The 12,589-nt window shown below is 42.5% G+C and overlaps 1 protein-coding gene across 9 annotated transcripts in view; it reads right to left on the reverse strand.

Moving 5' to 3' along the window:
* Positions 1-12,589, reverse strand: part of WDFY3 (WD repeat and FYVE domain containing 3) — a 372,301-nt gene that overhangs the window by 152,384 nt on the left and 207,328 nt on the right. For all 9 annotated transcript variants that reach the window (XM_075929522.1, XM_075929521.1, XM_075929523.1 and 6 more), the window contains 4 exons: positions 7,768-7,880; positions 5,634-5,865; positions 2,640-2,740; positions 860-1,078 (listed from right to left, as the gene is read on the reverse strand). In XM_075929522.1, coding sequence (XP_075785637.1) covers positions 860-1,078; positions 2,640-2,740; positions 5,634-5,865; positions 7,768-7,880 — 665 coding nt within the window. The remainder of the gene's footprint in view (positions 1-859; positions 1,079-2,639; positions 2,741-5,633; positions 5,866-7,767; positions 7,881-12,589) is intronic.

Consider the following 12,589-nt stretch of genomic DNA (forward strand, 5'->3'; position numbering starts at 1 on the left):
CTGTAATTGCCAAGGTCACTTCTAGAGAAGCAGCTCTCTTATATTTTTTCCAAATGGCCAAAATATAATAAGGTAAACAATGTAATCTTTTATTTCTTGTTAGCTTTTTTATAATAGTGGTAAGGTTTGCATTTTTGACCCTCAGCATGAAGTCTGAAGTGAACGGCTACGTCTTCACTGCATGATTTTCCGAAAATGCTTTTAACGGAAAAGTTTTCCGTTAAAAGCATTTTCGGAAAAGCACATCTAGATTGGCAGGATGCTTTTCCACAAAAGCACTTTTTGCGGAAAAGCGTCCGTGGCCAATCTAGACGCGAAAATGGCGATTGGGGCTTTTTTGTGGAAAACAGTACTGTGCTGCCTACACTGGCCCTTTTGCACAAAAGTCTTTCGGAAAAAGATTTTTGCTCGAACGGGAGCAGCATAGTATTTCCGGAAAAGCACTGACGATCTTACATCAGATCGTCAGTGCTTTTCCGGAAATTCAAGTGTCCAGTGTAGACAGCTGGCAAGTTTTTCCGCAAAAGCAGATGATTTTGCGGAAAAACTTGCCAGTCTAGACACAGCCAACATGTTAATTTAGAAGCAGAAAGACTATGAAAAATGGGGAGGGTATCCTCCCTGAAACCTGCAGCCCTGGTCTTTGTATTTATGTGCACACTCCAACTTTACAAAGATACCCTCTAAAAACTCATAGATACAGAAAAGTGCGTTTTCCATTTTATTTGTTGAGAGTCATTCAGAGCCAAAAATATTTCAGTGAAAATTCCATCAACTACTAGACATCATCTTAACTTTGAAAATATTCTCATGCTTCTATAATACTGTCAAAATATTCAGACTACAGCACACCTCTTACCATAGTTTTGAAGCAGTTCTTCTTTAGTTGAAACAATTAGTGATCGGTCTTTTGCTGAGAGGATAATGGCCAGGCATACATAGTGCTGCTCTGAAGAATTTGCTCGTCGTACCACAGTACATAGTCTGACTGGATGGTTATTAGGAGGTGAACTAAAATGCTCAATGCAAAACCAAGTTGAATAGCTTAAACCAGATGGTGGAGGAAAAAACCTTTCCCCTAAAATTAAAAAAAAAGTATTATAGTTTTAGCATCAATAGTGAAGTTTGCACAAGGATTTCCATTCTTATGTTCCTTTCACTTTCCGGACTGAAATTTTACAAGTCTGCTCTCTGGCTGAAATTTTACAAGTCCGCTCTATGTACATTTTGTAAAACTAATATAGCTTTTTTTTAATAGAGGAAGTGACGAGAACCTATTTTTTTCAATTTATAATTTTTCCCCTCCAACACTGTCAGTTCTTCAGAAAAGATAATTACAATTTGACAGGATCATAGTCCTTGGGCACCTTTCAGAGTCACAATGAATTTTGTTTTGATTCGACAGGGCTACAGTTTTTTTTTTTTTAAACTCACAGTTCACGCACATATGGGAAACATTTAATTATTAAACTGCTGTATAAAAAAACAACATTCTAAAAAGGAAAGACTATAGTGTGCTTGGATGTGTCTGGAATTTGGTGATGCATGCTGCAAAGGGCCCATCTGCATGAGCTTCACCTCATTTAATTTGATCTCTTAAATTTCACATGGGATGAGGCAGTTCTCTAAAGCAAATCCTTTAATCGCATAGTTCAAGAGAATCTGTGTCTTCTAAACAGTTCTATATTATAGATGTGCATTCTGAACTCCATCACAGTTATCGGCATTGGATTCTTGATTCATCCATGTTGAATCCATCACTGAATGTTAGGGGTACCTAATCCTATGGGTCTTGTCTCCCGTTCTGGGCTAATTCTGTTTGTAATTACAATAGTGTACATTGTAGTACATCTAGTGAAACGAAATCAATGAACTAGCTTAATTTAAATGATGCAGCACAGCAGAATTAAGCAGTAAGTGTACCAAATGTATAGTGTACAATGAAGGCCTGCACTAGCTGCCACTGAAGTCAATATGAGTCTTTCCACTGACTTCAATAAAAACTGGATCAGGGCTCACACATGACTGAAGTCTACTCCCTAAAAAGGGAACATCAAAATAATACATGTTTTAACATCTGTTTCATTTCCATACCATCCAGTCTATACACTGAGTGAGGCTGGGAACTTGCATGAATAATGGTATTATGACCGTCAATAGTGATAATTGTGTAAAACAATTAGGCTTGTGTGACCTAAATTAAGGTTCTTCCTAAGTTTTAGCTGCTGCTTACCATTGCAATCTTTATGTTCTCTCAATCCATGCCTTCTGAAGGAATGAATTTGACCGTATTGTGTTCATGTTGACAGAGACAGACAGACACAGACACAGACACAGACACAGACACAGACACAGACACAGACACAGACACAAAGTGTATCTTCCATTTCATACATTCCTTTTAGAGTTCAAACTTATGCTGAAAAAACTTTCACTGTAGAACATTCCTAGTTTTAATCTTTTGTTTCTCTGGTGCAGTGGAAAGGAATTGAGAGGTATATACATAAGTTATAGGAAGAGTTCCAGACTATTTGAGGGGGGCACATAGCCACAAAGCAATAGCAGTATCGTAACAGAGCAATACAGCAGTCCTAAAGAGTATAGAATCATTAATATTATGAACAGCTGTATATACTTACCCGTTCCAATTCCACTGACTACAGCACCATCAACAAGACCTGTAGTGACGGCATTATTTGTAGGTGCATTGTGGGGAGCCAAACTTGGCAAGAATAGACAGCTGTTAAAACAAATAAAAGATCTCTAACTAATATCAATGCAATTTTCCAAACGTTATTTTATAAGTAAACAAAACCTAATCTGGAAAAAAATGCTGTTATATGTCCACAATGTACATCATTTACATTACTGTAAAAACCAGAGCAATTGACATTTGTCCATGAAGCTTTAGGGCCTCTGTACAATGGCCCTGGAAGATACTGCAATCAGACAACTCACCGCAGCCTTTGGGACTGGTGTAATTTGCGTTGGGGGCTATGTCAGCTAAAGAATCAGTAAGATTCAGAGTCTCATCCTAAATTCTTACTGGATTTAATATAAACACCTTCAACATCCTTATTTTGTTAAAATCCATTATACCCACCTGAACAAATTACATAGTATATGGCAGATGCCTGGAGCACCTTTATGCCAAAGTATACTCCGCAGGGAAGTGAAAGTTAAGTCTAGGGTGCTTTAAAAAGAAGGGTTAATGAATGAACAAATGATAGCTTTACAGATTTCCTCTGTGGTGGCTGACAACCTTTCAGAATGTGTTGAATGGTCCCTGACCCTTTAAAAAAGTCAGTTTATCTACAGATAGCAATGCTGTACAGATGTATCTGGCTCATGAGTTATAAAGGATTTATACACCTTCAGGCTCAAATATTTGTGATGGTAGGAAAGGAATGAAATGTTTTTCTGGATTGGCTAGTTTTGACAAGATGGTCCACTGCTTTTCCCATATCTAGAATGTGCTGTGTCCCTTCTTGCAGGTGTGATTACTGACAGGAAGCCCATCTTTATGGGCAGGAATTATAGGGAATTTCAGCCAATGACTGAAAAGGACTGTATGTGAGAACATGTGGGCAGATCCCAGGAAGGGAAGAGAAGAATTACCTGTTGGTTGGGATGGTAGTGCTGACCTAAGAACCCTTAATATGAGGTCATGCAGGGGAGAAAGGAGAGAGAGAGAGAGAGACGTCTGCATTTAAGACACAGCTTACAGCCAGTCCCCGAGTTGCGAACGGTCGAGTTATGACCGTTCGCATTTACGACCAAAGCTCCCATGGAGCGGTCGTAAAGGCAGTCCCTAAGTTACAAACGCAACCCACGCTTAGGAACAGCGCAGTCGCTATGTAACTCAATGGGGTCCAAGTTACGAACAGATTGAGTTACGCCAAGTATTTAGTCCATGACTTGTTCGTAACTCGGGGAGAGGCTCTATTTTAAAGACCAGCAACATGCTGGTACATGGGTAGTAGTCTTTAATAAGGTCTAAATAGTCTGGAGAAAAATACCAAAAAGCTGAAATGCCTGGTTTCTTGTCGTGGCTATTATTTTGATATTGGTAAGAAAATTATATCAGAACAGTTGCATATGTTGAGACCAGGAAAGATACTATCTATATCTAATTTAGTTCAGATCTTGATTCCTAGTAGCCAAGCTTATCAGTTCAGGCAATCTATGTCTGAGGGCAGAAGCAAGGCTTGGACTGAGATCAAGTTGGAGGTCTAGGTTGGATATTAGGAAAAACTATTTTCCGAGGGTGGTGAAGCACTGGAATGGGTTACCTAGGGAGGTGGTGACAAAGCCCTGGCTGGGATGATTTAGTTCATCCTGCTTTGGTCATGGGGTTGGACTCAACCTCCTGAGGTCTCTTCTAGCCCTATGATTCTATGATCCTGCCTGCTGGGAAGGTGAACAAAGACCCTGTAATAGGTCCAATTGGTCTTTGGCAATCTCTTGGTGGAGGAGAATGACCAACACACATCCTCTTCTTTCTAACCTTCTTCTCAACTCCTCTTGCCTGAAAACCTGTAGTCCTTTCTGAGAGCTGTTTATCCATGTAACTATAAACCTTCTTGGCAAGCTTTTTTCCAAATAGGATTCCACCTGAGAAATTTGAAACAACTGATTTCCTTTGAATAATTATCTTTGAATGAAACCCTAAACAGTGAACATCTGACTTGAGATCATGTGTCTGAGTTTTTAAGCCTGAGTTAGCTGACATGGCTCTCACTGCCAGCCAAATGCAGTTCACTACAAATGCAGAAGCGACATTTTCTTTACAAACTAGTTGAATTAATTCACAGTAGTTCTGGATACGTCTGATTCATCACCACAGGACAAATATGAAAAATTATTTTAAATGTCTTTGATCTTTTAAAAGGCAACCAAAGAGAAATGTTTTTATTAGAAAAATGCAGATTATAACACCAGATCTTAAACTTCTAAGCACTTACATACAGTCCCAGATGGGAAAATGATGTCAAGGAAATTGATTCTAGAGGGTACAAAATCAGTGAAGAATCTTATGGCACTTTAAAGACTAACAGATTTATTTGGGCATAAACTTTCATGGGTAAAAATTAACTTCTTCTGTACCCTGTAGATGAAGTAAGTCCTTTACATGGATCACACCTCTAATTACTGTGATCAAATTGTTTGTACTTAATGACCTCACTTCCTTTTGAAAGTTGTTGCTTCAAAACAAATTTAGTTCTATTTTTACTTTGCCTAAAATTCTCTATTATATAACTCTCAGCCAAATCCTCTCAAGATTCAGAATAGGTAAGAATAATTTTAGGGACCCATGCTTCATTTGAATCCTGGCAACTAGACTTTTTGTGCTAGAATAGGCTTGTGTTTCTCCTTTATTTGAAAAGATCATCTAACCGAGTGGTATTATCAATGGCATCCACAATTCCACAGGTAACAAAAAGTGTTTCCAATTCATTAACTGAACTCAGCATCCTTTTCCAGAAGGTATTTAGTATGTAGTTCTTTCTGCAGATTATTAGTTTTTGTTTTTTAAACTGTTCATTAAAAATTGCACACACATTTTCGAAAGAAAAAAGGAGTAAGATATTATTCTTTGTAATACACTGTTTGAAAGTGGGGCAAGACCTTACCCAAATCCTTCAAGAGATGTGTCAAATTCAATAAATGCTGGAGTAACTGATGATCCGTGAAGTCTGATATCATGTGGGGTTGTCATGGAAACCAAACATTTCACCCTTGTCAGAGGTACTGTGCTTCCTTCTGCTGGCTTTAGCAGGCTCCTGCTTATCCGGTAGTGGTTATCATCATGCAAGCTGAACACGCTGTCAGAGCCAAGACCCTCCAGTGATGTGACCATACTACCTATAATAGAAGCCAAGAAAAAACAAATTCTTAGCACAAGATAGCATATTTTCAGGCACTTATTTATTTATACACTTTTCATACCACTTTAACTGTATTATGAGTGCTTAATATTCACCCAATCTTATGTGAGTAGGATTGCCCTCATTTTAAAGATGCTAAACTAAAGCAAAGAGATCAAATATCTTGCCCAAGATCACCAGAAAGTTTGGGGCAGAGATGGGAACTGAAATCAGATCTCAAGTCCCTGTCCAATGCCTCAGCCACAAGTACATCTTTTGTTCTTCTCAAAATGTCTCTTGCTCTTGTTCTAACAGACTATTTTCGGTACTGAAAACAAAACATAATTTTACTTTAAGACTGAGTGAATTTCAAAGCTCCTTGAAGTCCCTTCTGAATATATAATATACTGCTAAAAGAAGTCTCAAACACATTTTCTCACATTGTACAATTATTACAGATCTATAGTTTTTCAAATTACACCAAGATGACCTACTATAATTCTTACCATCACTAGAGCTGCTTAGACTCTTAATGTATGCCAAGGGTTTGGACAAGTTGAAAATCAATGATACAGAGTAACATTCTCTATTATCCTTCATGTGTCATCTATGATGCATCAGGTAAGCAAGTTTCAGAGAGATAGGGAAGTATTAATGCCATTTTACACAGGAACTGGCACCCTTGAAACACAGGAAGGATAAGAGGGGGCCCTGAAGGTAGGACAGTTGGGGATAGACCTGGCACCTGTTGGAACACAGGAAGGATGTGACCCTCCTTCAAGAAAGATGGATTCAAATTGGAACCAGGGCAGAGGAAGACAAGTAGAATGATCAAAAGAATAGACGGCCTCCTGTTTGAGAGGAGGAGAAGAGAATTTGGCTTTTTTCACCTACCAACATAAAGGCTGGAAGGGGAAAAGACTGCTTTCTATAAATATAACAAAGAGGTAAAGAACTATTTCAGATAAAGGAAAATACTGGCAGAAAAACAAATGGGTAAAATTGTCCATGATTATATTTAAGATGGAAATTAGAAGGCCTACAGCCATCAGAGGAATGAGGTTTTGGAAGAGTCCCCCATGAGTAGTGGGAGCAGAAAACCTAATAATATTTAAAATGAAACTTGATACCATGACCTGAAATGGGGGACAGAGTAGGCTCAATGACTTAGGATATCCCATTTAGTCTCATATTCTTATGTTAAGGATAATGAATACTAAACAATTTATATTCCTGAGCTTCTTAACAATTAAGAAGATACACCAATTTTAAAACTAATCAGCTTTTAAAAATTAAATTGCAATTAATTTCAATTACCCCGCCAATTTCTATGGATTTTCAAATAACATTCTTCATTTTTGAAAAAAATGTTTTTCCAATGTCCCACGTGTCTCTCAGAGCTGGGAGAAAGAAGCAGCCCCGAGGTCTGAGCACCAGCCCTTCGGCACCACCTCTTCTGCCGGAAGCCCCACCCCTTGCGGAGGAAGGAGCTGCCCCCCCAACTTGCTCCAGGACCCGTGGTAGCTGTCAGCCCCCCTGGGGATCTGAGTGAGTGCATCATTTCCATGGCTGGAGCCAAAGCCACTATTGCAGCAGAAATAGTAAAAGGTGATGACACACAAAGGGCTATCACAAACAGCCAAATTATGCATGTGATATTGATAATATTTATCTTATCTTGAAATTATTGTTGCCAAGAACACTTATGAAAACAATGCTTTTTTATTATAATTGGATAGCTAGTTTTCCCCCTTACTTTTTAAATTATTGGCAAACCATTCGGATCATTTATTTCATTATGTGTCTTGATGTCTCTCTGGAAGTTTACCAATACATTTTTATTAGATATAAAGCAAAGAGGAACATCAACTAAATAGATTTCTGATCTTTGAATACTTACTTCTCATCTCTGGTTCATAGCTTAATGAGCTGGGTTTGTGTACTCGGTACTGTTTCAATTGCTTTTTATCCCAAGCACCACAATTCAAAGGATTTGCCAAACGTAAAAATTCCCTGGTTGAGACAGACAAAAAAAATTATACAAAGCCAGTTGCTTACTGTTTTCATTTTTAAATTCTGCAAGCAAACACACGAAGAAAACATTAAAACTATTTAAACTGGAGTGGGGAAACAGCCTTAGGCACCGGACGTGGGCCCTTGCTTGCCTGGATCAGGGCCTTGAGGATCTGGACTCCGCGCCCCCCTGCCCCCAGCATTGGAGAGCCCGCATTGGCACTCCAGCCCCCCGTGGGGCTAAAGCACACAAGATGTACTAGCCTGGGCCCCCATAGGCTCTGGAGTACAAGGGAACTGTGAGGACTGTCTTTCCACGAGGTATACAGTTAGTTCGGATTAGGAAGCCTAGTCCGAACTAGCTAGTTTGTGCCACGTGTAGCCGCGGGCACGGAGTCCGCACTAGCGGGCATTTAAAAATGGCGCCGCCCGGCATCATGCAAATGAAGCCCGGGAAATTCAAATCCTGGGCTTCATTTGCAACTCTGTATGACTACATTAACCACCCTAGTTCGAACTAGGGTGGTAGTGAAGACATACCCTTACTGTCCATTTATCCAATCCACATTCCCTTAACTTGCTGGCAAGAATATTGTGGGAGACCGTATCAAAAGCCTTTCTAAAGTCAAGGTATATCACATCCACTGACTTTCCCACCTACACAGAGCCAGTTACCTCATCATAGAAGCTAATCAGATTGATCAGGCACAACTTGCCCTTTGTGAATCCATGCTGACTATTCCTAATCACTTTTTTCTCTTCCAAGTGCCTCAAAATAGATTCCTTATGGATCCCTTCCATGATTTTTCCAGGAACCAAGGTAAGACTGACCGGCCTATAGTTCCCTAGATCGTCCTTCTTCCCTTTTTTGAAGATGGGCACTACATTTGACTTTTTCCAATCATCCGGGATCTCTTTCGATCTCCATGATTTTTCAAAGATAATGGCCAAAGGCTCCTAAATGACATTTGCCAACTCCTTCAGTACCCTCGGATGTATTAAGTCCGGACCCATGGATTTGTGTACATTTAGCTTTTCTAAATAGTTCCTAACCTGTTTTCTACCCACCAAGGGCTGTCCATCTTCATCCCATCTTGCGTCACTTAGCTCCCGGACTAACGCGCTGACCTTGTCCGTGAAGACAGAGGCAAAGAAAGCATTGGGTACTTCAGCTTTCCCCACATGATCTGTCACTAGGTTACTTCCTTCATCCAGTAGGGGCCTCACACCCTCTCTGATCACCTTCTTGTTAACATGCCTGTAGAAACCTTTCTTGTTATCCTTCATATCCTTTGCCAGTCGCAATTCCAATTGCGCTTTCGCCTTCCTGATAACCCCTCAGCATTCTCGAGCTATACATTTATACCCCTCCCTGGTCATTTGTCCTAGTTTCCACTTTTTGTAAGCTTCCTTTTTATGCTTAAGTTCACCATGGATTTCCCCCCGTAAGCCAATCCGGTCTCCTACCATGTTTGCCTCTCTTGCTACGCATCGGGATGGTATCTTTCTGTGCCTTCAGTAAGACTTCTTTAAAATACTGCCAGCTGTCCTGGACTCCTTTCCCCTTCATGTTAGCATCCGAGGTAATTCTACCCATCAGGTCTCTGAGGGAGTCAAAATCTGCTTTTCTGAAGTCCAAGGTGTGTATTTTACTACTCTCTTTTCTTCCTTTGGTCAGGATCCTGAAATCTACCATCTTATGATCACTGCTTTCCAGGTTGTCACCCACCTCTGCTTCCCCTATTAGTTCCTCCCTGTTTGTGAGCAGAAGGTCAAGCTGTGCACGGCCCCTGGTTGGATCCTTCAGCACTTGTACCAAGAAGTTATCCCCAACATTCTCCAAAAACTTCCTGGATTGCCTGTGTACTGCTGTATTGGTCTCCCAACAGACATCAGGGCGATTAAAGTCCCCCACGAGAACCAGGGCCTGCAATCTGGAAGCTTCTCTCAGTTGTCCGAAGAAAGCCTCATCTACCTGATTCGGTGGCCTGTAGTAGACACCAACCACATCACTGCTGTTGTTTGCACCTCTAAACTTAACCCATAGACTCTCAACAGGTTTTTCTCCCTCTATATACTGGAGTTCAGAGCAATCATCGTGCTCTCTTACCTACAGTGCAACTCCTCCTCCTTTTCTCCCGTGCCTGTTCTTCCTGAACAGTCTATACCCTTCCATTACAGCACTCCAGTCATGTGAGTCATCCCACCAAGTCTCTGTTATCCCAATTAAATCATATTTCTTCAGTGGGCCAGGGCCTCCAGTTCTCCCTGTTTGTTGCCCAGGGTTCTCTCATTAGTGTACAAACATCTCAGATAACCAGTTGATCATCCTATCTTCTCCATTTGAATCAGGGGTCTTCCTTTCTTGCTCGTTCCTCTTGGCATTTCTTCCCGGTATCCAACTTTCCCATTCCCCTCAGGGTTTTGGTCACCGTCCCCCAATTAACCTAGTTTAAAGCCCTCCTCACCAGGTCTGCAAGCCTGCCCACGAAGATGCTCCTTCCTCTCTTGGTTAGGTGGATCCCATTTTTTCCTAACAATCCTTGTACCCGGAACAAAGTCCCATGGTCGAAGAAACCAAAGCCCTCTCTGCGACACCACCTGTGCAACGCATTTAATTCCTCAATTTGACGATCCCTGCCCAGTCCTTTCCCTTCAACAGGGAGGATGGATGAGAACACCACTTGAGCTCGGAATTCTTGGATCCTTCTTCCCAGCGCTACATAATCCGCAGTAACCCGCTCAAGGTCATTCTTGGCCGTATCGTTAGCTCCCACGTGGAGAAGCAGGAAGGGGTAGCGATCCGAAGGTTTGATCAGTTGTTAGAAGCCATATAGTTAATTATGCAACTTACTGTTTTCAATACAGGCAGTCCCCGGGTTACGTACAAGATAGGGACTATAGGTTTGTTCTTAAGTTGAATTTGTACGTAACTCGGAACTGGCTCCAGATTCAGCCGCTGCTGCTGAAACTGACCAGGGGCTGACTACAGGAAGCCCGAGGCAGAGTTGCTCTGCCCCTAGCTTCCTGGAATCAGCCACTGATCAGTTTCAACAGCGGCTGAATCTGGAGCCTGGGACAGAACAGCTGGGGCGCTTCCGGGTAGGTCCCCCCAGGACCAACCCGGCAGCACCCCAGCTGCTCTACCCTAGGCGTCCACAACAAAAGCCTGGTCTGCTGGGGGGGGGAGGGGCGCACTAGCTGCGCCCCTCCCCCCCCAGCAGACCAGGGAGACCCGGAGCAAAGCCACGGAGGCGGCGGGGTCCCGCGCCTCTGCGGCTTTGCTCCGGGTGTCCCTGGTCTGCTGGGGACAGTCCCCAGCAGACCAGGGACACCCCGAGCAGACCAGGGACACCCGGAGCAAAACCTTGGAGGCACGGGACCCCGCCGCCTCTGCGGCTTTGCTCGGGGTGTCCCTGGTCTGCTGGGGACTCCCCCCAGCAGACCAGGGACACCCGGAGCAGCTTTTCTCACCCCAGAGGACGCGGTGGCGGGACCACTGCGCATCTGGGTGGTCCTGCCGCCCGCGAGTTCCAGGGCGAGAAAAGCCCCGTTTGTAAGTGTGGATCCGACATAAGTCACCGGGAGGCTTCTTCCATCGCAACATAGCAAGGTGAAGTGCCTACACTGACAGGAGAAAAATCTTCTGTGAGCATAGGTAGTATCTTCACAAAGTGCTACAGCTCTTTTAAGAGTAGACGAGGCCCTAAGAAAGATAAAGTAGGGCACCTACATTAACATGGAGGAGTAATAAAAGTAACCTTAAGCTACAGCAATCACTATGTATTCTGCTGCCAACAAGAAACATCAACGACCAAAGTGAGGTCAGCCACATTTCAATGTGTTTTTCTCTCAGAAATTGTGTAGCAAACCTGTTTTCACTAAGACCAGAAATTGTGACTAAACTACAGTAGTAAGCCAGTATAACCCCCTGCCCTCTCTCAAACGTAAAGAAAAGAGAATGTCCAGGTCCCATGTAGTTAAGTTGCTTTATGCTACTTAGAAAGTCTATAAAGAGTCTTCAAAGCAGTGATGTTTCTTTTTGGTTCTTTTCACATTTTTAACTGAGTTTCTCTTGCCTGCCAGCCAAACTAGAAGCTGTAAGAACATATATGTTAACAATATATTTTTAAAATGTCAGGAAGGAAGCTTAAAATTGAACATAAAAAAAATACTGTCTTCCCAAGCAGTGTTCCCTCTAATTTTTCCCACTCCCAAGTGAAATGAATTGTGCACCAATGTGGAAGTGATGTGTGACATATCACCTTCATATTGGTGCACATAACAAAATTCATGTGGTGAGAGTGGGGCTAAGTGGTTCTCAGTATGGGAATCCCTCAGGACTGGGACAAATGGCTTCAGTGCAGAAGTGTGAAGGCTCCTGCTAGGGGTGTGGGCTCTGGGGTGGGGATGGGGCTGAGAGGCTCAATGCTGGGACAAAGGGTTGGGGTGCAACAGTTCTTGCTAGGGATGCAGGCCCTGGGGCGGGGCTGGGGTTGAGGAGTTTAGGGTACAGGAGAGGGTATGAGCTCGGGGCTGAGGGTGTAGGCCATGGATGAGGCCTCTGAGTGCAGAAGAGTGTTCAATACTGAGGGGAAGGGGTCCCAGGGTGGAGCCAGGGATGAGGCCTTTGGGATGTAAGAGGGTGTGCAGGATGGGGGGGTGCTCTGGGTGAAGCACCGATTTACCTGAGTGGCTCCCCAGTGAGG

The sequence above is a fragment of the Pelodiscus sinensis genome, chromosome 5 (genome assembly GCF_049634645.1).
Source record: "Pelodiscus sinensis isolate JC-2024 chromosome 5, ASM4963464v1, whole genome shotgun sequence".
In the NCBI taxonomy this organism is placed as follows: Eukaryota; Metazoa; Chordata; order Testudines; family Trionychidae; genus Pelodiscus; species Pelodiscus sinensis.